Here is a 25,745-nt window from a genome sequence, read left to right as displayed (position 1 = left end):
AGAGGATGGATGCATTGAGTGAAGCGATGAAGAGTGGCGGCAAAGAGCATCGGGGTTGTTATGATTGTTAGTGTGCATGTACTAAATCACTTTGTATGAACACCTGTTAAAGTTTGGCAGTAGGTAGCTCCAGTAGTGCCCCCCCCCCCCCAACACACACATTCGCCTGTCAACCAACACAGTTTTGATATAAAGCGACGTGTATAAGATCATCTGACTTAAGAAATACTGAATTCTATTGGACATGTCTTCTAAGAAACGTCTTTTAAGATTTCACATGTTAGATTTGTTAAAAGTATGAAATTGAAACAGCCTATTTCACCTGTTACACCCACAAACAAGATGAGAAAATACCTGCGGATATGCATGTACAGTTCAATATATAGAGAGGGAGAGCCACTACTACCTTAATCCAGTCCTCATGGCAGAATATTTCAAAGTGGAAAGTATGGGATCCTTAATGTACACAAAGGACTTGGGATACAGCATAATGCACAATGGCAGCCAGATGGGGCAGGGGGGGTCGTACTTGCACGCCAGTCCATGAAAACATCTCTTTTCCCTAAATATACAGTCACAGTTATTTCATTTCTGAAGAAAAAACAAGCCATAACAAATCAGCTACAAAATGACATTTAATCTGTAGTTTTATTGTGCTTCTCATTCAAGACTGTGGAATCACAAGCAAATGTAGCTGGGTTGATTCGGGTGGCTCAGTTGATCGCAGTGGTCTTCATGGAGTGCTGCTCTAATAGTACTGTCTGCTAAGGGCGGACACAACGACAGCCAGGAACTTCTGCCAGATCGCCTGCACTTCTGGATTGAAGTCATCAGCAAACTTGGTGGCCATGATGATGGTGAGGCAGTCGGCCAGCAGCTTTGAAGGAAAACAGAAAATAGGATGGTCACCATGTGAATCTATCACCAGTCAGGTAACTCAGCACAGGTAGACCTCACCTGTCCCATTTTCTTTCAGGCAACCCTAATTGCCAGAGTGACACAAACACGTTCCATTTTTCTCAATCCCTGTGTTGTTTTTTTTTTTTTTTTTGCTTATTTTTGCTCAGACTCATTTTGTTCTGTGAGCTTTGAAGAAATTTTGAGCTACAACATCCTATCAAATTCATTATTCACACATCACATTGTGATTAGATTAGATCTGGGCCCTTGCTCTCTTTGACAGTTGCTGTGTCAGGCCTTGAGCACATTGTCCCTCATTGATTCAGCCCAATTACATAATTAAGAGTTCTTATGGAACAAAAACAATACAGCATCTCTGGCACTCTAGTACTGAGACTGCCAACCGTCAGTGTGTGATATCGTAGGATGCATTTTTAATTGTTATCAGTCTTGAGAATACATTCAAAGCCTACACATACTCAAGCCTGCTGTGCCTCTGTGAGTATGCAATCACTGCAGACGCGAGGGAGGGGCCTCTGAGGATTCGAGAATCGGCAGCATTTGCTGCTTTCCGGCCTACCCTGAAGTTGTCGGGGTCGACGTTGAACTCCTCGGAATGCCGCTCACTCAGCTTCGCGTAGATGTTCTTGATGTCGTCCATGTTCTGGACGGCCTTGTCGAGGGCGCCCAGGACGACCTTGCCATGAGCAGCCACTTTGGGGTTGCCCACGATGGCGGTGGGGCTGGACAGATCACCGAAGGCCCCGAAGTACCGCTGAGTCCAGGGGTACACAATCAGAACTCTGCCATTTTGGAGGACAGGGAAGACAAGGACTTGTAATTTGGTGGCTTTCAAAACTATTTGTGCAATGTGCTATTTGTTATTAATTGTGCAAAGAACGCTATGACAATATGCAAATTAAGAGTTAAACAACAAAAGTATTATCGTTATTATTATACACTATATATATCTACTGACAACTTTCTATGTCTATCTGGATAATAATAATAATAATAATAATAATAAATAATGATAATAAAGTTGCGTATTATGGTTAAACAAGTATTTTTAGTTTAATACAATACCTTGCCAAAGCCTGGGGTCCGATTTCAGCGATATTAATTTTTTCCCAGACGCTTTTGATCGTGCTCCGCTCAGTATCTGACCATTCAACCATGTTGGCAGTGTTTAGCTTTCTTTAATTTTTGAAACACGCTGACAACTGTATCTTGTGTGTGCAGACAAACTGTTAATGCCTTCTATTAATACTTTCGCACTCCGCCCCCAGCGGGGGCTGCTACATTTGATTGGTTGCTTCTTGTCAAATGGCTTGGTCCTCGCTCTGGCCGTTGATTGGATTCGTTCCAACTAAATGCAAATATAAGGCTACTTACGGAAAACGAATGACGGATGGAACGATCCGGAACGAATGTGATTGCGTGCTCAGCCATTAAAATGACAGTGATTTGGATTCACTTTGTAAATTTAAGTGTTGTCTGCGTGGGTGTTCTTGACTACAAGGGCAGTTAGGTGGCAATAATTCTATTCAAACCAAATACGGAATTTCCAGTACCATTTTTTGTGTATAGCCTAACTTCTCCAGCCATTAAACTTTCCTTATGCTCCCATTTCACCATTCTATGTTAATCTGTTATCATAATTCATAATTATAATTTCAGAATTCTATGTTAATCTGTTATCTATTTTAATATCGTCTTGATGTCCTCTGACAGTAGCAACTAGCGAGATGGTGTAAGTAAATGAATATTTTCATTATTACGTCCATCGAATTATCAAACTTTTTTCACACTGAATAACATAAGTGGGGTCTGTAATGTATCTTAAACCTAATGTTTCGAGGAAATAATTGGTTTAGATATGTTAATAATCTTAAAAGTGATACTTCTATTCAGTTCTTTCAAAGCGGAAATATATGTGAAATTGAGGACAAATTTTACCGCGGTCCTTAAAGTTAGTTTGATATGTTTTGTCATCCACTCGTCCGTAGCATGAAGGAAATTATCTAAAGGGGGTGTGTATAGTCATGAATATTGCATTGATTACAAAGGGAAAAGGGGAAATTAATTTACACCAGATTATACATTAGACAAGGGTGTGTATTTTAGGATAAATCATGCAGGGAAATGCGAGAACATCTTCTGTCTCTTTTCTTGCAATTGGATCGTGACCAAAGCGCCTTTTAAATGCAACAGGACTTCGTGGCCAATTAGAGGGTCATGCCATGCCTGTTGTCAGTAAGTTTTCTTCTTAAAGTCTTTGTATAGGTGACAAGGGTGAAAAAACAAACAAAAATGAGTCTCATAGCAAGCAACAAGGCCTTGATGATGATCTGGAGCAAGATCTCAAGCAAGGCCGATGACCTCGGAAACGAAGCTCTGACAACGTAGATCACTTACTGTAAACTGCACCGTCTCTTTTTAAAGCAGCATAAACCGATATTTAGAATTATCATAAAAGGATGGGCGTGAAAATTGATTTCTTTATTCAGAAACCCATAAAGGTTTATGATCTTTAAAAGGGAAAACATTGTTTTGACGTAGGCCTAATTTGAGTTATGTGGTTTCTTGTGTTAGCGCTTGTGGTATGACGTACGCATCTGAATAAAAACCCCAGTACTAGAATTAGGGGAGCGCGGGGAACAATCTAACGCGGGGCAAATTTAACACGGACTTTTTATGTTGTTATACAAGGTCAAGCAGCGTGTGCTTCTGGCCACATTACCACATTTCCAAGTCACGGTCTCCCGCGAAAGTTCAGAAAGATTTGTCAGCGTTTTGAAGAAATCTGTGCCGAAGAGTGTTTTCAGGGCATGGAAGTATTTTTTTTTCATCACAAGTATTTTTCAGTTACTGAGCTATGTGTGTAAATCACAAAACCCAACCATATATCACTTTAATTACCATCTTGTTGCCTACAACGTAGAACCATTTTGAAACATATGACGAGCTCACAGCAAGTGCTAGCAAGGCTTAAGTACAGCTTCCATATTGCGGGGTTAGTTGTTACACGGCGTAACAACTAAGCCGCCTTTCGTAAACAATGACAAGAAGTTATGTGTCTCTCATATAAAATAAAAACAACTAATTTCATGGAACTTTTTATCCACAGAATGAGACATCGAATAAGGAAAACAGGGGAGTCTTATGTCAGTATTCATATATAATTTGACGCGTATGCGTGTATCTATCGATTGATCTGTCTGTCTGTCATATAGATAGATAATATATAATGCAGCGTGGTTGGAAAATATATTTGTTTCATACAATATAGAATTATATTGAATTAACCTTGTTTGCACTAATTTATCAGACTTTTCTAGCAAGTGTTACAGCTAACCCTCTGTCTGTTACAATTAACCCCACACATGGGGTAAGTTGTAACATTGCACTAATCGTCATTTTCGGTGGAATTGTACATGAAGGGTAGGTGCTAGAAACAAAGTTCAAGTGTTTGTTTGTAGCAGAGATGTATATGTTGCTTGTCTAAAAACATGATTATTCCAACTTAAACATTTTAAAATTATTTAGCAAAAACCAAAATGTGTTAAGTTGTGTGTTCCCAGACCCCCAAGACACTTCAAGGCTAATCGGAATATCTACGTAAACACGTGCTGAGGACAGATTGTATCAATTGACAGGACAGGTCCCCCATGATAGTGCAACGACAACCAAAACATAGAAAACCATTTGTGATAGGCTATAATGCTCTTCTGTTTTACGATGGGATTTCATTTTCCCTTCACAAGTTTCACTGCTGATGTCTTATTTGGTAGCCTACTCTTAACTCCTCAGATTCTGTCCCACTATATCCTCGTTGTCCTTGCAGGTAACCTCCAATCTCATTTCTCTACCGAAGTGCACGTGGTTTTCGACGGGTTTCTAGCGGCTGTTTGCAACTCTGTCCGAGAATTACACATATGATGTGATCCCCGGCAGGCTATCAGCTCTGTCAGATCTGTCCTAGATCTAATCAAATTCAAAGGAATATACAATAACCTGTCTCTTTTGTAAGACGTTTTCTGTGTCGGCTGTTTATTACGATGACTTCTCAAACAACTTTTTCGGGATGCAAAGCGAGATGTCCCCATGCGTAACTAGAGCTACTGGGCTAATTTTCTATGTATTTTTAGGCGACGAGATTACAATAATTGATGTTAATCAAAGGAACTAGTATGTGCTTCAGAGGAAGTTACTGTCATTTCGGTAATTACCAAGGGATTGGTAATAAACATTTAACATTAAAATTAGAAATAGAAATTTAATTTGGATTCAGAATTTTTCTTCCCAGACGGTATAGTTCTGTGAACCACCTGCTCCATAGGAACAAGATGTGGTGCAATTACCAAATATATTATTATTGTTGTTGTTATATAGCGCAACATTCTTCATTTTCAACACTTTACCTGAATATTGAGGAGGAACTCATCGCACATTTTATAGATGTTGGGTCTCTGCATTCAATATTAATATTTTATATTTCCTCGAATATATAAAATACAGTAGTTCCCTTCAGAACCATTTTACTTATCGGTACACTTTGAACTATTTTTAGCTCATGGGAATTTCACTATTATTTTTTAACTTGACTGACTGACTTGTAACTGACCCAGCAAGTTACCTAGGGAAAATATCCAAATCAATGCGCTGTAAAGAATGATGACATGACAAAATTCTCTGGCTTTCAATAGTTTATACAATAAATATAGAAGACGACATATGCTTTCAGAGTGTTAGTTTATTTTATTATGCCTACAGCCTGGGTAGGCAGTCTGGTCAAACGCTCTTGAGACGAGTCTCTTTATATATCGGCGTTGGCGAGAGGGTTTAGTGGTACTGCCTGCCGAGGGCGGACACAACGACAGCCAGGAACTTCTGCCAGGCCTCCTGCACATCAGCGGTGAACACGGAGGGACCAAACTTGGCGGCCACGCACACGGTGATGCACTCAGCGAGAAGCTGTAGGAGGGAAGAGAGAAATGTATCTGAATAAAAGCGTAGGAAAGTATGGTTCACTTTAGTAGCAATGCGACATTTCATTCATCTATGCTGTTTTGCGGCAGCTGTGGCACTTGTCGCTGAGAGTAGAAGCAGAATGCAATTCTACATGCACACACACACACACACACACACACACACACACACGTGGATAGTTAACCGCGATAAAACCACAGATTTTTAACCGACCCTGAAGTTGTCGGGGTCGACGTGCAGTTTCTCGGAGTGCATCACGCTGAGCTGGGCATAAGCGGCCTTGATGTTGTCCATGTTCTTGATGGCTTTTTCCAGCCCGCCCATCACGGTCTTGCCATGAGCGGCCACCTTGGGGTTTCCCATAATAGCGGACGGGCTGGATAGGTTACCAAACGCACTGAAGTGTCGCTGGGTCCAAGGAGACACGATCAGAAGCCTGTAAGTACACAAAGATTGCCACCCAATCAAGAACAAGCTAATTCAGCGTAATTCACGCAAACAGTTACTTTGGAGAGCTGTACAGCGAGGCATTAAAAACAAAGTACAACAAACTACTCGGGATCAATACGTTAGGAACAATGAACAAGAAAGAGAGTGGGCGTCAGAGAAGTGTGTCTGCAGTCGGCACCGGCAGATGACCAGTATGACGTATGAGTCTTAATGGACTGATTTTGAACGAACGACAGAATATTATACTAATAACAGTCTATCTACCCATCAACATTACCTGGCAAGAGCCTGGGGTCCGATTTCATCGACGCTGATCTTTCCCCACAGCCCCGTAATGGCGCTGCGCTCGGCATCTGTCCACTCAACCATGTTGTCGGTTTTTTGTCGGGTTTTCGCACTTGGCTCTCCAAAGGGAATCCCTTGTTAACCGATCTCTTGATCGCACATTTTATAGATGTTGGGTCTCTCCGCCTTTTGAGAAAACAGAAGAAGTTATTGGATGAATTCTGAGGGGGCAAGGTCCGACAGGAATAGATCGGCATTAGGCCAGTAACGGTACCTTATATTGAAGGGCGTGGTCATTATGGCGTTCACCCATCAGTGTTGCAAAATATCAAGAAACAAGGTTTGGCTTTCATTTTGGCCAAAACCATGGATAAACTATAAACTCAGGATACAAGTCTCTACGAATATGTGCTGAAAAAGGCAAACTGCAGAATGTAAAGCGAATTGGTTATTGTGAATTTTGTTAATTTTATTTTCCAGTTGACATAAACCTTATGAAGCTGAGCTCTGATAACACAAGCTGGATATGAGCCTAAATTAAATTAAAAAGAACACCGAGTACATACGTTTATCTGGACACTCAGACCGGTTCCACCCATTATGCCTACCAAATTCGAAGTAATTTTTTAATGATTATACGGAATGTCAGTTGATGAGTAGTTATTTAATACGGAGGGAAACATTGACAAGAAGAATTAGACATTCATTACTTCATCAAAATAAAAACAGCGCGGGTCTATCTATTTTTGCATCTTGAAGTTGTCATTTTTAAAGAGTAGATACCAGTTTCATCTTCTTTTTTATAATTATCAATGATAATAATTGATTTTCTCAGTTTTACACTGAAAAAGTATGGGTTTTAAAAAGAAACCTTTCCACATAGTTATATTTTCTCTTAATTTTAATATCAAATTTGATATATTATCTTTAAAATTAATATCTTAATCTTGACTGAATTCAGCTCTTTCCAGACCAATTCTACCTCACTTGAATTCTCACAGTTGAATTTGGAACTGGAACTGTACATTGGTACATTAGGAGCGCACGCTGTCGTTTCATAAATAGGGATTTTTTTTTCCCAGAAAGTCAGTGCCGTGGTGCCTGATCAGGTCATAATAAAGCCTGGTTGTATTCAAAGAAACTAAAAGATTTCAAACTGGTGAACTCAGTTAAAACGGACAACAACAATGCTGCTCTGATACAATGCAGATTACAGATGCAATGTTTCGACCCAGTTTTCAGCAAGATGACACACGTACCGGACAACTGCAAATGTTGTTTAAATACTCCATCAGATTTGTTTCCTTGCATTATTCATTATTATGCTCGTCAATCGCATACAGTACATGGTGCGCAGCTGTTTTCAATTCCAATTTTGAATTCCTTCCTACTCACATTCCATTTGTCACGAACACTTTTTTCATATTTTTCATATTTATTTTATTCATTTCATCTTTTAAGATAACAGAACGAGTTTTTTTCCCTCGTGGAGGAAGAGAAAGAAATCTACCACTCAGGTTTTCTCTTTCTATGCATGAAAAACAATTGTTTAAGACTATATATTATGCAGATGGTTCTGTAATCAATATGTATCGATACATTCAACTGTTTATGCTCCACATAATTCTACATGATTCTGCATCGCAAAATTCTACTTGTGGTACACAGTTTGAAAACTGTGTACCACAAGCTTAATTTTTTTTTTTTTTTGTAAAAATAAATTAGTGTATTGGCCTCTGTCGATCATAAAAATGGCAAATGAACACGCTGGCGGTCTTCCAGATGTTTTGGTGGAGAAAAATATTGTTGGATTACGACCAAATGGAGGCGGAGTTTAGATGATGTATCTGGGTGTGCCTTGTCCTCAGACCCAATAAAAACTGCCCTAAGATAACCCCCACATAAGGTTCTTTTTCTCTCAAACAGGTGGAAAAGACTGTCAATACGTAATCATGAGTCTCACAGCTAAGGACAAATCTGTGGTGACGGCCTTCTGGGGCAAGATCGCTGGAAAAGCAGAAGAAATCGGCGATGAAGCCCTAAGCAGGTACGGTTAATTAGGGTACAATTGAGTTTAGGGTGCATCGTGCGCTTTCGAAACGACCTTTATTGTTATTTCTACTCAAACATAGGACTACTGCTGCTGCCGCTACTCCTGTTTTGACAGCTACGACTAGTGTGAATTCAGTAATGCTAACTATTGGAGAAATAAATGTGCGCAATCCATGTATTCTATAGCCTAGAATACCTAAACAAAATCATTAAGAAAATTACAGGGGTAATTACTGTTTGTAAATCAACATTTACAAACAGTAATACAATTTATTTGCTAAGCAGTGTTGTCCAGGTTAGTGGGCATAATTCACATTTTACATACTATCTCTGGGGGAGCCGTTTCAGGTTATGTAGCTGCTTTGGTCAAGGGCGCAGCGGGAGGGGCGCCACATGGTAACCAAACCTATAGCCTTCGGTAAAGCCCCATTTCTTTGCCAGTGCAACACACTGCTGTCTACACAACGGTGCGTGCTATTTTGAACAACACATTTACCTAAGCGTTTCAGTCCGGGACATTAAATGATTGATTAATGTTGTGAAGCCTAAATAAATGGAGCTGTGGAGGACAATGAATTCCATTCAGTTCAGTTCTCTAAATATATATAAATAAATATATTTTCTGTTCTCTGTCAGAATGCTGGTCGCGTACCCCCAGACCAAAACCTACTTCTCTCACTGGTCCGACGTGAGCCCCGGCTCTGCCCCGGTCAAGAAGCACGGCGGCGTTATCATGGGGGCCGTCGGCGAGGCTGTTGGCAAAATGGACGACTTGACTGGCGCTCTGGGTAGCCTCAGCGAGCTGCACGCGTTCAAGCTGCGAGTGGACCCTGCCAACTTCAAGGTAAACAAATAAATAAGTTAATAAATAACAAGATAGAAATTTCTATCCAAGCAATCTCAAGATAACCACCTTGTTCCTAGAAATATTCATGACTTTTTTTCTTCCAGATCCTTGCCCACAACATCCTTGTGTGCTGCGCCATGTTGTTCCCTGGTGACTTCACACCGGAGGTGCACCTGTCCTTTGACAAGTTCTTCCAGAATTTAGCCTGGGCTCTGTCCGAGCGATACCGCTAAACACCGCGGACACCGACACGAACGGGACAGATAATCCGCTCTGTAGAACCCGATCGCACAATTGTTGTCCATGTATAAGATGCAAAGCAACAATAAAGCTGATTGAAATCCATATATGTTTATTATTATTATCAATTGTTCCGGGAGTTCCTCTGTCAAACGTAAAGATACTAAAATACACCAGACACCGGACGCACAAAACAACATTAATACCACTACCACTAATAAAAGTAACAGTAATGATATATGTAATAGTTACAGCAAATCAAGCTTTCACCCAAACTGCATTAACATCCAGTGTTATTTCATTTTACACCACGTCAACACAGACGTGCTTATTAATTAGAAGAGAGGATCTACCAGTCTCTCAGTGTCTCTTTTAAACCCCAAAAGAGAAACATCCATTTTCATCAGAAGCGGACTGCTATATGTTCAAACAAGACATGTTGTAAAACGGGGGAATTTGATATCATATTGAATGAAGATCTTCAGAAGAAAAGTGTGAAGGTGGGTTAAAGACTCAGACATGCAGCTTTCAAAAGGGAAATGATGCCTTTCTATTGGTAACCTTAACTATTTTCCTCCATAGCGCCGCCGTGTGTATAAATTAATCAGACAGATTTGAAATCTGTAGGCTACCTGTTAGCAAGACTAAAAGAAATATACATTCTATTATCAACTGCACGTATCCAGGCAGATGGGTTCCCTCCCTGAGCCGTGCTCTGCTCAATATTTATTCCTTTCGCAGCGAGGGAGTTTTTCTTTGCCACTGTCATAGGCCATAGGCTTGCTTTTGAAGGTGCAGACTCGAGATCTCTGTGAAGCCGCTTTGTGACTAAAGCGTTGTAAAAGAATAAAATTCAATCAAAGTGAATAGAAGATGAGAATTGTGACCGCACACTTCTACCAGCGGTGAATAGGGCTCAATTATTTGCATTTAACATAAATTTGTAAATTGCGTGCTTTATTGAAGCCATTTCTCCCATTTGTATACAACAAATCCGACAGGGGGCGCATATGTTACGTTTACCAAGTTTCATATGAATGGACTAGGAGGGGTCCGTTAAAAAAAAAATCAGGCAGAAATGACCGGAATTTTTACTCCTGCCTTTTGTGATCCATATATACGTTATAGTAGCTGTACTTTCCAGATTTTCAGAAAACGATGTTAAATCCTGCCCAGATTTGAAAAGATTTAGATTACACAGAGTGTGTTCTCTGAAGTTTCCCATATAGGATCTTCTTGATAAAGTCTTGAGGAACCGGCCCTAGAGGATATACCTCTAATAATGTGTTTTATATGGATGATTTAAGACATAACTAAGTCATGGGTTGATAAAAAGGTGTTGCAATTGTGCCATGCATCACTGTGACCGGTACTAAAGTTCCAAGGGTTTAACCACATATAAAAATCACATACATCACGCACACAATATTATAGCGCCAACACGGGGCAATGAGTGGGCAGTGGCTTCTCAAAATGACGGAGGAAGAGGATGAAGAATATTTATGAGTTACTGCTGGGTGGCTCGCCGCTGCACGTGCTTAGAATGATGAAGACAGAATTTGCCTCTTAACATTTGAAAAGAGCACTAACGTCAATGATATGGAAAAGCACAAGCACGCATTCATAAGAGAAAAGTAAATGCGATTTTATTATTCAGTAAGCAATACATTAAGCAAATATTTTCCAGTTTCTTGGAATTTATAATAAAGATGCAATGTTTATAATTTTCAGTCCCCTCTCGAGATCCCCGTGGTGTCGGTCAAAACACGTTTTGGTAAAAAGAAATTGAAAACAAATTTTGTAAGAAATCACTGAATCATTAGTATCTTGAAAGCAGCTTGCCTAGCGACAACACGGGACGTAAAAACTGGTTTCCCATCGCTATGTGACTTTCAGGGTGTGTCAGCACATTTTTATCACAAAACTAACAGAAGGACTACTGCACCACAACACCGCGTCTTAAACTGTGAGTTTTCAGTCTGTCGTATAACGTTTCTCTGAAGCTATCAGTTTGACCAAAACGGGTCGTCCTGTTAACAACGAAACCGTCGGCTTGCTCTCACGAGTCAAACCAAATTCGGCCTATTTTGGACTGTCCGTCCGAGTCCCATTAAGCTCCACAAGGGGCGCTAAATGCAATTATAGTAAAGTCAACTGAGACCCACGTTTTACAAGTGTCAGCAAAAAGGCACAGAAATAACAACAACAATATAAACACCATATTCTTGGCTAGCCAGTTTTCTCCATAGGAATGGTGTATAAATTGCAGATTTAGATTTTACATTAAAGAACAACTTCATATATATGGGCAGCAGTGTACTGTAGAGGTAAGGAGCAGGGGACGTAACCATTATATTACTGGGTTAATTCCCCTATGGGACACTGCTGTTACGCTCCTAGGCAAGTTACTTAACGCAAAAATATATAGTTTTTGAAAATGACGTAGAAAAATCTCTCAGGTACTCGACATCTCAATAAATACATTTGATCAATCTGCTGAATTTTTCACGGAACCATCCTTGGACTTTGCTATTTCTGATGTTTGACAATGACCTCAGCTCAATACTAGAGTATTCATTCTTAATTTATCAGTGACGAAATGAACACTAGACAAGATGTCACAAAATGTAATCAGTGTTTGGGGCTCAGAACTGATGTGACTTCCAAGGGAGAGATTCCCCCTGGAACTGAACGTATCACTTACTTATGTATCAAGCAGTTATTGCAAAAAAGTGATCAGCGGAGTGATTCCTGTCTCATAAATACTCATTTTATGTTGTAATATTGTTCAGGCAAGGACCTACCAAATTAGCATAGAATTCATGTTCCTTTAACAAAATGTTAAAGTGACCACACAGTACCTTTGTCCTTAAACGTGGAATTCTGATCATTCAAGATATTGGTCAATTATGTATAATCTTATATTAATGATTTTAAAATAAAACAAACAACAACAACAAACGGACGAAAATCGATTCAAATACATACAATACTCTTCTACCCATTCAGAAATTTGACATTTTTTTGTGAAATGCAGACGTTTTCTCTGCTGGAAAATTTAAACAAAAAAAAAAAAAAAAATAAAATAAAATAAAGTGCGAAAACAATAAAGTCCTGAAATTAAATAGAACATATACCAGTTCACTCGCTGATAGCGATCTGTGAAAACAGGCTACTTTTCACTTGGAATATGCTTTTATCATTTCTTCTTCCGTGGATTATTTGCAAATAACCATAGCAAATCACTTCATTCGCCAGCAACGCTGTGCTGGCGAGGACTGGCAAATTTCTTATCTTCTGAACACATGTATCTGTTCTTTCCAAATAACGCATTTTGGCCACCCCTTGTTTATAAACAAAGATTATTGCTAGCATCCCGAGTTTAACTTGCAAACGCCCAGTTACACTGCTTTCTACTGAAGTCATTAACACGGCATGCATTATGTTGTAGGAATTGAAGGAAAGTATAGTGCACCTCGCGCGGGGAAATGAAGTTAATTCCACAACCCTCTCGCAAAGAACGAAGGTTATAATCAATACTTAAATGAGTTTCATAATCAGTGATCAGGCACGTGTACAGGACAGTCAGCAGGCAGGTGCAGCGCCAGTATTAGGGAATCCTCATTTCCCTTTCCCTCGACCATTCCACGGATAGGATTTCATTAACATTAGCAACAGGACTGACACTGAGAATAGTTAACCATACCTTACGTCCGCATTCTTAAACTGGTCCATCCATTTCTCCGAGAGTAATTCCCTAATAGCGCGTTTTAACGCCTCAAACTACACCATGAAAAAGGATATCTCGACAATGTTTTGCGACTAAACAATGCTCCGAGAATCAATGTTTAAGAAAAATACATATGTCAACAGCACAATGAATTTTTGGGCCATAATACAGTTTCAGTCTGACAACTATTTCGATGGTATACTACGCTTGTAAATCGCACTCGCCAAAGACACCTGCTAAACAAAGTCGTTAATCGAATACACAGAGAATTTCCTGATGACGTGTGTACAAAACGGAATACCTTCACAAGGTCCCATTCCACGTCGATTTTGGCGCGTGCGTCCGATTACCTCTTCTTTCACTATTATCATCAAGAGTAACCACAGCGCTTCTTTGATTGCGTCCGCTCGTTGGGTCGTGGTATTTCAGTACGCAACTCACCAATCACTTTAGACACTTGACGCGCGTGTTTTAACGGTCCAAGTTTGGCAGCTACGCCCAAAAGGAAAAACGAGATTTCATTGGCTTGTTTCTGCCACAATATGAGGACCCTCTGGATACTAATCGGTGACTCAGTTTGCAAACACATCAAAGGCAAAGTTTAACAGCTGAATGAAACTATACAAGCTAACTGCCAAAACGACTACTAATAAAAAAAAAACAAAGTTTAGACAAATGTGAAAAAGTCACACTGCAAAATATTGACTTATTTCCTGCAATATGTATGTTCAGACATCGGGTGGGGAACAGATGTTGCGCCCTTAAGAAAGCTATTTAACATCAAATTCATACAATGAAACAGTAAATACACAACCTGCAATAAGCAAGATGCTCTGGGATGAGCTATCTGAGACTTCATCGTTCCCTGTCAGTCAGAAGGAGGGTCTGGAGATTGAAAATTTGGCGCAGGATTTAAAAAAAAAAAAAGAAAATAGGAAATGAGAGGAAAATACACATTTTAGAAAACAACCATGACCTATTTTGCTGGACACTGAAATAATATGAAAAATATAACGACCAGCTGAATTTGAAATTAAAAAGTACATGTTTTCCATCTGCAATGAAGCCCGAGTTACCTATCAGAGGAAAATGTGTAAGGTAAGTCAAACATATTTATTGATCTGATGTCAAGAAAGTTGACACTTTTGTCAAGGAGGAATACCTCAGCTTTGAACTATATTTTTGCTCTTTTTCCCAACTTTCTCACACAACACCAGCACTTAGCACTCTTTCATTACAACACCATACCAGTTTAAGAAAGTATTTCCCTTTTTATTTTTCATAAGAAATATACTAAAAAAAGTTTCATATTTCATGTGTGATGTTGTACGTGTCAAAAGCACGATAATGATGAATATAATGACGAATAACAGTACAAGTACTGCCAAAAAATGATTGAAAAATAATTACAAATTGCACAGAGATAGACTGTGCTGTGTATACATGTTTGAAATTAATGCACAATCTCTTGCTGCTGAGCGAATGATACGAAACTCATTTTTTAATTGACACTTTATCGGCATACTCAGGCATGTTACACCCAAATAAATTGTCAGCGTCGTTGATAGTTTCATTCGAAAGACGTCAGAAATTAGACGAAATGACGCCTGCTACCACTCATCCCTGGAAGCACTGAAACGTGAATTGCTGCCGATTAAAAAACGTGGTTCTGATGACCTTTGGTCACGTAGGCATATTTCTAACAGAAAGGGCGACCATTACCTTTAAAATACCCCACAGAAAAAAAATCAAATATTTAAAAGCATTTGGTCATAGGTTTGCCTAAAAATCTGAGTAAAGTACTAAATAAACGACTGGGCAAATCATATGAACGGAATGCGGCTACCATCCCCTTTTCACCTTCTCATTTATCGACTTTTACTGTGACGATAAATACTTAATCACGTTCTCTTGGAGGCGAGAGCGTCTTAAATGTAGCAGAAAAACTACAAATTTATGCTTTCTTCTGAAATGACATTTTAGCAATTCTATGTCAAATAGCCTATCACTACGAACATATCAACATACAGGACGTGCATATGACGGAGAGTAAGATAGTTGCACTTCAACAGTATTCTTGTAATTGTCGCATATAAAAGCAGCATCGATCCAGTATTGTGGCCACACAATATAATACTCAATATGTTCGGTAGATGATATTTCTCAGAAAGAAAATTCACACATCGCAGAATACCGGTTTTAGTACAACTTAAAGGGACAAGCTTCACGTATTTATTAAATTATGTATCCCCTTATTTACGAAGTCAATAGCTGCTCCCCAAATGGGTACCGAAATACAACTGCTTTCTGTAATAACGCACCTGAAGGTTTTTATGATGCGGTTTCAGTTTTTGCGTTACAAGGGCGGCAATGTAATATTGTGGTAAGGAGAAAGGCTCGTATCCGTGAGGTTGCTGGTTCGATTCCCTGCTTGGGCACTGCTGCTGTACCCTTGGGCCACGAAATGAACCTGGAATTACCTCAGTAAATTTTTAGCAGCAGCTGTAACCTGTGTAAATCGTTGCGGATAACGGAGTCTGTTAAATGCCAACAATGGAATGGATGTTAAACTGAAATAGTGGTGTTAGTTTCACCAAATTCAATCGAGATACCTGTATTAGTTTGGCAGAAAATGAAATAGAACGATATTTTCATGTTTATTTTCGGTTATGACATTTGAATTTATACTGTAAACTTCTTAAGGGAAAAATCATTGGTTACACAGCAGAAAGAATATATTCTATACTGAACTGATTCCTGCACACAAGTGGAACAAAATAGTCCAAATTACACTGTATTGTTTTTCCCTTCGATGACAGGAATGAACATATGAGAGAATATGGATCGTGTGTAGAGAGAGAGTTCGCGCTGAACCCGTCTGTTTAAACCCATCCTTAGGCATGAGGAACTGTTCAGTCAAAACTGAATATGCTTTTTGCTGATTGGTAAATAATAAACAAACACTTGAATTTACAAAAACATATATCATAATACTGTAAATCCAAAGAAACACGTCATACTTCAGTGCTTTTCGCATTATTTTATTGTCGTTTCGTCGAAGAGTACAGCTTTCCATTTTCACAACAAACCAATGGCTTTAAGTTCAGGACTAGATGATGTGACGGAGCTGTTCTCTGAGCACCAGAGGCAGAGAGTGGGTTTAGTGGTACTGTCTGCCGAGGGCGGACACAACAACAGCCAGCAACTTCTGCCAGGCCTCCTGCACTTCAGCGGTGAACACGGAGGGACCAAACTTGGCGGCCACGCACACGGTGATGCACTCAGCGAGAAGCTGTGCGAGGAAAAAGAGAAATTAGTGTACATCTTATACTTGTGTATGCAGGTGACAACAGTATACAAAATGTCAAAACAAAAGAAATGAAGCGTTTACAGCAGAGCACCAGTTAATGTCGCTGGGTGCAATATTTTGCAACTAAAAATGCAAAAGTATACTGAAATTACCGTTAGCTATTTAAAAGCTATGGTTCACAAGAAAGGGCACTGGCAAAGCCCGTGGCGAACAAGACGCGCACGCAAGTAAAACTCAACAATGTGTGTTTGTCATCACGGGACAGTGTGCGCTGCGCGCAATGAGGAAAGTCGCGCTCGAGGTCGTTAAGGTGTTGCCAGCTGTTTTTATCGTTGCGGTTACTGTTACCCTGAAGTTGTCGGGGTCGACGTGCAGTTTCTCGGAGTGCATCACGCTGAGCTGGGCATAAACGTCCTTGATGTTGTCCATGTTCTTGACGGCTCTGTCCAACCCGCCCATCACGGTCTTGCCATGAGCGGCCACTTTGGGGTTACCCATGATGGCAGTGGGGCTGGATAGGTTACCAAACGCACTGAAGTGTCGCTGGGTCCAAGGGGACACGATCAGGAGCCTGAAAATACAGAAAGAGATTATTGTCATGGAAGGCTCTCGCTACTACAACAGTCGTACCACTAGGAAAGTAAGCAGAGTAGTCGCATCAGTTAAATATTTCCTGTTCTCATTCCAACAACTAGGCTGGTATGAAAACGAAAAGGGAGCTTTTCACTGTATAGCATTACCTGGCAAGGGCCTGGGGTCCGATTTCATCGACGTTGATCTTTCCCCACAGCCCCGTGATAGCCTTGCGCTCGGCATCTGTCCACTCAACCATGTTGTCGGTGTTTTGGGTTTCTTCGGGTTCTTGTCAGAAGCTTTCCTTACTGAATCCCTTGCTAACGTGGACTGAGACAGAACCTTTTATTGATGTTTAATCCCTCCGCCCCAGAGAGAACGCTGTAGTCTGATTGGTGGATTTCGCTAAGGGGAAAGGTCTTGTATGGATCGTTGCCAAAAAAGTTGGACGCACGTCTCGGTTCGGCAGGACTGGGAAACATGAGTCAGCTGTTTATTAATTGTTTATACGGTTTCATTGACAGAAATGAAGAGTAATCTAGTTAATAATGTTTCCATATTAATTAAAGACACAATTCTGTATTAAATCCGATATGAACCCCACAGCATTGCTGTTTTTGTGTGTAATTTCAGTGAAGCGGTGACTAAAATAATCGCGTCCACATTTTAGTCATGCGGCAAGTGCTCTGTTTCTAAGCACGTATAGACTACATACATGTAAATACTGTAATGCGATGTTTATGATTATAATATTTAAAAAAAACACGCGTTTAAAATGTCTGCTGCTGCATATTTTAAATGTTCAGCACAACATGCGATATTGAAACACTAGAACGAAATCCGAAAACTTGGGGCATTAAATGTATGCACGAACGCTCAGTACTTAAAACCAGTAACGAATGTAACAAGTACACATAGTATACATAGTACACCCTACACAGGACACATGCATAAACCTATATCGTCTTTGTCATATCTGAGAATAAAACAACTATGGTCACTAAAATTTACTACATGGAGCAATGAATCAGTAATCAAGATTACGCAACACTCGAAGAGACGATTTCTCAATATCGCACACATATGTATTTTTAGATAAATTGTGCAATATGCTGGTATTATGTTCCTTAACACCGCTTGGTAAATTTGACTCATTAACTTAATTAAATTTGTTCCTTCCTGATATTTGCAGACTGAAATATAAAGTCATTTTCCCTACTCATGAGTTTTCTTCCATTCTGTCATCACCATTTTAACTCTCGTTCAACAATCACAGATTGACATATTAAAACAATTGTTCTGTTGAGTTTGTATGCATAACCTCTCAGCAGAAGAAATGCATTCCAAATACAATTCGTTCTCCTCGGACTCAGACCGTATCATAGAACGACTGTGATGTAGTAGTTTAATATGTAACAACTGCATGTAAAAGATGCCATTGAGGTGGATATTAACAAGGGGCCAAACAGAGGTATCAAAATGAAGAGCTCTTGGAGTAGACTAAAAGAACAAGAACAAGACATACATCCCATGATTAGTGATCAAAATACTCAATTTTCAAACAGAGGTATTAAAATCAAGACTTCTTGGAGTAGACTAAAGGAATAAGTAGTGATTCAAATACTCAATTTCTCCTGCTAGAACCGTTATGAAACTTGTGCTATCATCTGTGTTGTAGCCTTTAACCCGCAATGGCAAGGATGTTATTCTCAAGTATTTCAATGACCCCCAGAGGTTTAAAAATGTTGATCAAAATGCACGGCGTAGACTTAAATGTCTAAGACAAATAGAAGTAGCTTACATCATATGCCACAAAAGATTAAAATTACCTTATCCATCAGTCAAGTTATAATAAACCATTTTTAAATAAAAATGTTGACATTGTGTACTTTATATTTCTAATAGCTGATGCTTTCATTATTTTTCATTGATGTTTAATAGCTGGATATTTTTAACATTGTTAACATTTAAAGGTTAAAACGTTGACATAACATTATTTTTACATACAAGATATCACTCAACTAGAGTAAAGAAATTTGGCGACAATCCAAGAATAATGACCAAAGAATTATGCATATTAGAGGCGTGGTTTTAGATCTGGGTTTTGGGTGTGCCTGTGCAAGTTCATTATAAAAAGAACCTCGATTCGCCGGCAGTCCAGGATTTTCTTCCAAAGAAATCGAAACAACAGGTGGAAAAGACGAAAAGGACGCAGCCATGAGTCTCACCGCAAAAGACAAAGCAGTTGTGAGGGCTTTCTGGGGCAAGATCGCTTCGAAAGTCGACGAAATCGGCGGTGAGGCACTGGGCAGGTAAGTTTGAGTACTGTTAGACGTAGGGCAAATCATGCACATTCTGATTCCAAATTTGAGTTTACAGCGTTTGTTATATTCATGTTAGCGTGTACGATGTATAACTTGCATTACCACCACTACAGCCAACAGGCTAGTATGAGTATGAGGAAGATTAAGATATATGAGATGTGTGTGTATATGAATATAATTTGGGCATTATTTCAGGAGATTATCGCACAGTGTTGAGCACAGAGCTCAACAATGGTTTTAAAGCTTCATGTAACTATACAGTTGTGAGTACCGCAGGTTTTAATCCTCTACACTAATTTGACTGTTTTTTTTTTTTTTGGCTGTCAGAATGCTGGTCGTGTACCCCCAGACCAAAACCTACTTCTCCCACTGGGCCGACGTGAGCCCCGGCTCTGCCCCGGTCAAGAAGCACGGCAAGACGATCATGGGGGCCGTCACCGAGGCTGTTGGCAAAATGGACGACTTGACGGGCGCTCTGGGTAGCCTCAGCGAGCTGCACGCGTTCAAGCTGCGAGTGGACCCTGCCAACTTCAAGGTAGATAAATTAATAAATAAATAAGCAAATAAATAACGAGAAAACACAGAAATTGCCACCAAAGTAGCCTCGAAATGACCAAATTGCAAGTTGCTTCTAAAAACATTCATCATTTTTTTTTCTCCCAGATTCTGGCCCACAACATCCTCGTGTGCATTGCCATGTTCTTCCCTGCTGACTTCACACCGGAGGTGCAAGTGTCCGTTGACAAGTTCTTCCAGAACTTGGCCCTGGCTCTGTCCGAGCATTACCGCTAAATTGCAGGCGGAGGAATAAGACCAATAGCTCCGCCGTTGTGGTAGACAAATTTCTGCATGAAACGATAAATAAATCAATAAAATGTAATGAATATTAATCTTGTCTCGTGTTGTTTGTGTAAATTATCATGTGTATATAACACAGACAGGTAGAGAACAAAAATATCTAACGTATTAAATTCGTCGGGATATTCTTTGGTTTTGTGCACAGAGGAGTCTTAGCACCAGACGAGCCATGCAGCAAGCGCATGCGCACACACAAGCACACAAGTTCAGAAAATGTAAAATCAAGCCAGAAGAGAGAACAGGCTATTTTAATTCACCGAAGAGGATGACGCATAAATAACGTGACCAATTTTATGCCTTGAATGTAGAAAGCTGCAATTATTTAAAACAGTAGTAATGACTAGTCAAAAAAGCACAAAGGCGATTTGCCTCTTAAAATTATTTTTATTTATTTATTTAACCTTTATTTTTACCAGGTTGTTCCCATTGAGATTAAAATCTTTTTTTACAAGAGAGACCTGGCCAAGAAAAGCAGCACATCAAGTTTCAGACAAAACAAAACAACATAAGCATAAAAAATACAAAAAAAGACGAAGGACAAGTAGAAAGAGCAAAGTACAGCAAGTGCAAAAGCAATCAATTTTCAGCTAAAAACATTTGCAATTGCCAATAGACCCTGTTTCCAAACTCTTAACAGTAGCTTTAAATTCACTGAGCGTGACCAAGTCCTGAAGTTTTAATTCTTTTTGCAGGCTATTCCAGGCAGAGGGTGCAGAATGAGGGTGCACATGAAGGCCTTCTTGCCAAACTCGGTGCGAACTTTAGGAACAGCCAAAGGCAAAGAAGCTTGAGACCTTAACCTATAAGTGCCTTCACATTTTTGTGACATATAACTACATAAATAAAATGCTTGATACTGGGTAGAATTATCCATGCACTTGAAAAGAAGAAAAAAAGAACCTCATTGCATTTTGTAATTAAGGTTATTTATGAACTTTTACAGACGTCACATAATTTAACAGTATTGTCCACGAGGTAAGAAGATTCAGTCCAAATAATCCTCCGCGGTTGTCCAAAACATTAAGAAGTAAGAATATGCCGAAGTTAGTAAAGTAAGAAAAGAAATGCTGGTATTCCTACAGCATAACGAAGATAATGTAACAATAACTGTAGATTCAAGCATTATTTTTATAACGATTATGGTATGGTTAAAATATCCGTTACTGAAAAGTTCAGAAAGAGGTAGTAAAATGTAGTACATGTATAGTATACCTAATACGTTACTGAGGTATTCAAATGCATACATTTTTGTACATTTCTTGTGATTTTTTCTATCTTTTGCTTTATAATCTGAATCGGACAAACAACCGCAACATTATTATTATTATTATTATTATTATTACTACTACTAATCTAATACTATTAATTAACCATTATATGTTAGTGGAATTACGAAACATGTACAAAAACGAGCATTGCCTAAATAAAAGTCTCACAATATATAATATTAAATACTCTTATGTATTTAAGAGTGCTTTTACCCTATTTTCCCTTCGGCTCCGTTTCAGTCCAACCGCAGTGGGCTTTATCCTTAACCTGAACAAAAAATTTTAAGACTGCTTTGTGACTTTGTGGAATTGGTGGGCTTATTGAAAGAAACGTTTCGATAGTCTGAATCTGGTACTCAGTGCAAAGGAAAACTAAGTAAAACAGAACTGGGTAGAAGCAGATACACAGAGGATAGAAGCAGATATACATGTGTATTTCACTGGAATTTGTATTCCATTGGAATTACACTAAACAGTTTGGTTTAGGCAACTATTTTTCTGTGTGATCTGAACAGCAGCAAATCATTAATTGCACCAATCCTTTGCGTAAAGTTGTCAACCCCTATACAGTTGGTGTACATAACATGAAATTGTAATCGTAAAAGATCTACGTAAAAAAATTAAAATAAAAAAAACAATCTAGAAAAATCAAGTTGCTCTGGGTGTGGACATGTGTACATGACTTGACTGACATGTTTTCGGAAACTCATTCATTCCCTTTGAGTCGAAAGGAATTTGAAATTTTGGAATTTGAAGTTCTGATTAATGAAGCAGACAGACATTCTAGAGCATGAAAAGGAAAATATAAAGGACAGCTGAATCATAATAGCATTTAATGTTAATGAATTTTTTCAGGTCAGTCTTGGGGTGCAATGCATCCCTAAGCACCCCCATAGCGCCGGGCCTGCAATACCAATACATGGGCATATGACGTATGGTCGGACAGTAAGATACTTTCACATTTAGTTGAACACTATTCTTCTAATTCTCGTGTAAAGGCAGTGTATATATATAGTTAGTAGTCCTAAAATATCATATTCTACATGTTCAGCACGCAGGCCCGGCACTATGGGGGTGCACCCCCAATTGTCTCCTTATATCCCAATGTCTACATAGTATTTATGACTTTGGAACCTACGAGACAATATCCATCGTGCGCAGAGAGGAAAAGAGCTCGTCCTGATTCAGTCAAGTTTCAAGCCAACTCTAAACATAAAGTGCTATTTTGTCAATACTATGCCTCTTACTGATTTAATGAGTAGTAAAACACTATCATTTAGCCGAACATAAAGCATAAAAAGTGCAAAGAAACGCAGCATACTTAAGTGCTTTTAATATAATTTTATTGTCGTTTCGTCGAAGAGTACAGCTTTCCATTTTCACAACAAACCAATGGCTTTAAGTTCAGGACTAGATGATGTGACGGAGCTGTTCTCTGAGCACCAGAGGCAGAGAGTGGGTTTAGTGGTACTGTCTGCCGAGGGCGGACACAACGACAGCCAGCAACTTCTGCCAGGCCTCCTGCACTTCAGCGGTGAACACGGAGGGACCAAACTTGGCGGCCACGCACACGGTGATGCACTCAGCGAGAAGCTGTGCGAGGAAAAAGAGAAATTAGTATACATCTTATACTTGTGTATGCAGGTGACAACAGTATACAAAATGTCAAAACAAAAGAAATGAAGCGTTTACAGCAGAGCACCAGTTAATGTCGCTGGGTGCAATATTTTGCAACTAAAAACGCAAAAGTATACTGAAATTACCGTTAGCTATTTAAAAGCTATGGTTCACAGGAAATGAGCACTAGCAAAGCCCGTGGCGAACAAGACGCGCACGCAAGTAAAACTCAACGATGTGTGTTTGTCATCACGGGACAGTGTGCGCTGCGCGCAATGAGGAAAGTCGCGCTCGAGGTCGTTAAGGTGTTGCCAGCTGTTTTTATCGTTGCGGTTACTGTTACCCTGAAGTTGTCGGGGTCGACGTGCAGTTTCTCGGAGTGCATCACGCTGAGCTGGGCATAAACGTCCTTGATGTTGTCCATGTTCTTGACGGCTCTGTCCAACCCGCCCATCACGGTCTTGCCATGAGCGGCCACTTTGGGGTTACCCATGATGGCAGAGGGGCTGGATAGGTTACCAAACGCACTGAAGTGTCGCTGGGTCCAAGGGGACACGATCAGGAGCCTGAAAATACAGAAAGAGATTATCGTCAACAAAAACACATGTATAAAACCACCTTTGGAACCGTTTCCTCACCAACTGAATGACAGGAGGCGCTTGACTTCTCAAAGACAGATCATTGGCTGCGACAAGAGGACGCAGGCCCAGAAACGGCAGTGCACTTTATTCATTTAACTGAATGGAAAGCTCTTGCTGTAACAACATTCGTACCACTAAGAAGGTAAGCAGAGTAGTCGCATCAGTTAAATATTTCCTGTTCTCATTCGAACAACCAGGCTGGTATGAAAACTAAAAGGGAGCTTTTCACTGTATAGCATTACCTGGCAAGGGCCTGGGGTCCGATTTCATCGACGTTGATCTTTCCCCACAGCCCCGTGATAGCCTTGCGCTCGGCATCTGTCCACTCAACCATGTTGTCGGTTTTTTGGGTTTCTTCGGGTTCTTGTCAGAAGCTTTCCTTACTGAATCCCTTGCTAACGTGGACTGAGACAGAACCTTTTATTGATGTTTAATCCCTCCGCCCCAGAGAGAACGCTGTAGTCTGATTGGTGGATTTCGCTAAGGGGAAAGGTCTTGTATGGATCGTTGCCAAAATGTTGGACGCACGTCTCGGTTCGGCAGGACTGGGAAACATGAGTCAGCTGTTTATTAATTGTTTATACGGTTTCATTGACAGAAATGAAGAGTAATCTAGTTAATAATGTTTCCATATTAATTAAAGACACAATTCTGTATTAAATCCGATATGAACCCCACAGCATTGCTGTTTTTGTGTGTAATTTCAGTGAAGCGGTGACTAAAATAATCGCGTCCACATTTTAGTCATGCGGCAAGTGCTCTGTTTCTAAGCACGTATAGACTACATACATGTAAATACTGTAATGCGATGTTTATGATTATAATATTTAAAAAAAACACGCGTTTAAAATGTCTGCTGCTGCATATTTTAAATGTTCAGCACAACATGCGATATTGAAACACTAGAACGAAATCCGAAAACTTGGGGCATTAAATGTATGCACGAACGCTCAGTACTTAAAACCAGTAACGAATGTAACAAGTACACATAGTATACATAGTACACCCTACACAGGACACATGCATAAACCTATATCGTCTTTGTCATATCTGAGAATAAAACAACTATGGTCACTAAAATTTACTACATGGAGCAATGAATCAGTAATCAAGATTACGCAACACTCGAAGAGACGATTTCTCAATATCGCACACATATGTATTTTTAGATAAATTGTGCAATATGCTGGTATTATGTTCCTTAACACCGCTTGGTAAATTTGACTCATTAACTTAATTAAATTTGTTCCTTCCTGATATTTGCAGACTGAAATATAAAGTCATTTTCCCTACTCATGAGTTTTCTTCCATTCTGTCATCACCATTTTAACTCTCGTTCAACAATCACAGATTGACATATTAAAACAATTGTTCTGTTGAGTTTGTATGCATAACCTCTCAGCAGAAGAAATGCATTCCAAATACAATTCGTTCTCCTCGGACTCAGACCGTATCATAGAACGACTGTGATGTAGTAGTTTAATATGTAACAACTGCATGTAAAAGATGCCATTGAGGTGGATATTAACAAGGGGCCAAACAGAGGTATCAAAATGAAGAGCTCTTGGAGTAGACTAAAAGAACAAGAACAAGACATACATCCCATGATTAGTGATCAAAATACTCAATTTTCAAACAGAGGTATTAACATCAAGACT

At 39.6% G+C, this 25,745-nt stretch overlaps 6 protein-coding genes across 7 annotated transcripts; 2 read left to right on the top strand and 4 right to left on the bottom strand.

The window, feature by feature from the left end:
* Positions 1–661: 661 nt before the first annotated feature.
* On the bottom strand, positions 662–2,120 carry LOC118795079 (hemoglobin cathodic subunit beta-like). Its single transcript, XM_036553439.1, has 3 exons — positions 1,987–2,120; positions 1,481–1,703; positions 662–877 (listed from the first exon to the last, which is right to left on the bottom strand). Exons 1-3 carry the CDS (start codon positions 2,076–2,078, stop codon positions 749–751), a joined length of 444 nt encoding a protein of 147 aa, XP_036409332.1. The 5' UTR covers positions 2,079–2,120; the 3' UTR covers positions 662–748.
* A 3,521-nt stretch (positions 2,121–5,641) lies between these two features.
* LOC118795077 (hemoglobin subunit beta) lies at positions 5,642–24,487 on the bottom strand. Of its 2 annotated transcripts, XM_036553437.1 has the most exons (4): positions 24,422–24,487; positions 6,620–6,711; positions 6,106–6,328; positions 5,642–5,877 (listed from the first exon to the last, which is right to left on the bottom strand). In XM_036553437.1, the coding sequence occupies exons 2-4, from the start codon at positions 6,709–6,711 to the stop codon at positions 5,746–5,748; spliced, it is 447 nt and encodes a 148-aa protein (XP_036409330.1). In that variant the 5' UTR covers positions 24,422–24,487; the 3' UTR covers positions 5,642–5,745. The 2 variants fall into 2 exon arrangements, with proteins under 2 accessions (XP_036409330.1, XP_036409329.1); XM_036553436.1 differs by lacking the exon at positions 24,422–24,487 and having other exon boundaries at positions 6,620–6,783.
* LOC118795080 (hemoglobin subunit alpha-like) lies at positions 8,521–9,871 on the top strand. The gene is made up of 3 exons (XM_036553440.1): positions 8,521–8,674; positions 9,316–9,523; positions 9,631–9,871. Exons 1-3 carry the CDS (start codon positions 8,580–8,582, stop codon positions 9,757–9,759), a joined length of 432 nt encoding a protein of 143 aa, XP_036409333.1. The 5' UTR covers positions 8,521–8,579; the 3' UTR covers positions 9,760–9,871.
* Positions 16,547–17,717, bottom strand: LOC118795078 (hemoglobin subunit beta-like). The gene is made up of 3 exons (XM_036553438.1): positions 17,547–17,717; positions 17,155–17,377; positions 16,547–16,788 (listed from the first exon to the last, which is right to left on the bottom strand). The coding sequence occupies exons 1-3, from the start codon at positions 17,636–17,638 to the stop codon at positions 16,657–16,659; spliced, it is 447 nt and encodes a 148-aa protein (XP_036409331.1). The 5' UTR covers positions 17,639–17,717; the 3' UTR covers positions 16,547–16,656.
* Positions 19,519–20,546, top strand: LOC118795081 (hemoglobin subunit alpha-like). The gene is made up of 3 exons (XM_036553441.1): positions 19,519–19,691; positions 20,031–20,238; positions 20,367–20,546. Exons 1-3 carry the CDS (start codon positions 19,597–19,599, stop codon positions 20,493–20,495), a joined length of 432 nt encoding a protein of 143 aa, XP_036409334.1. The 5' UTR covers positions 19,519–19,596; the 3' UTR covers positions 20,496–20,546.
* LOC118795082 (hemoglobin subunit beta-like) lies at positions 23,156–24,424 on the bottom strand. The gene is made up of 3 exons (XM_036553442.1): positions 24,330–24,424; positions 23,790–24,012; positions 23,156–23,422 (listed from the first exon to the last, which is right to left on the bottom strand). The coding sequence occupies exons 1-3, from the start codon at positions 24,419–24,421 to the stop codon at positions 23,291–23,293; spliced, it is 447 nt and encodes a 148-aa protein (XP_036409335.1). The 5' UTR covers positions 24,422–24,424; the 3' UTR covers positions 23,156–23,290.
* Positions 24,488–25,745: the final 1,258 nt, after the last annotated feature.

Source organism: Megalops cyprinoides, chromosome 19 (genome assembly GCF_013368585.1).
Source record: "Megalops cyprinoides isolate fMegCyp1 chromosome 19, fMegCyp1.pri, whole genome shotgun sequence".
Classification (NCBI taxonomy): Eukaryota; Metazoa; Chordata; class Actinopteri; order Elopiformes; family Megalopidae; genus Megalops; species Megalops cyprinoides.
Note: the sequence above shows the minus strand (reverse complement) of the source record. Positions and strands in the feature narration are given on the sequence as shown.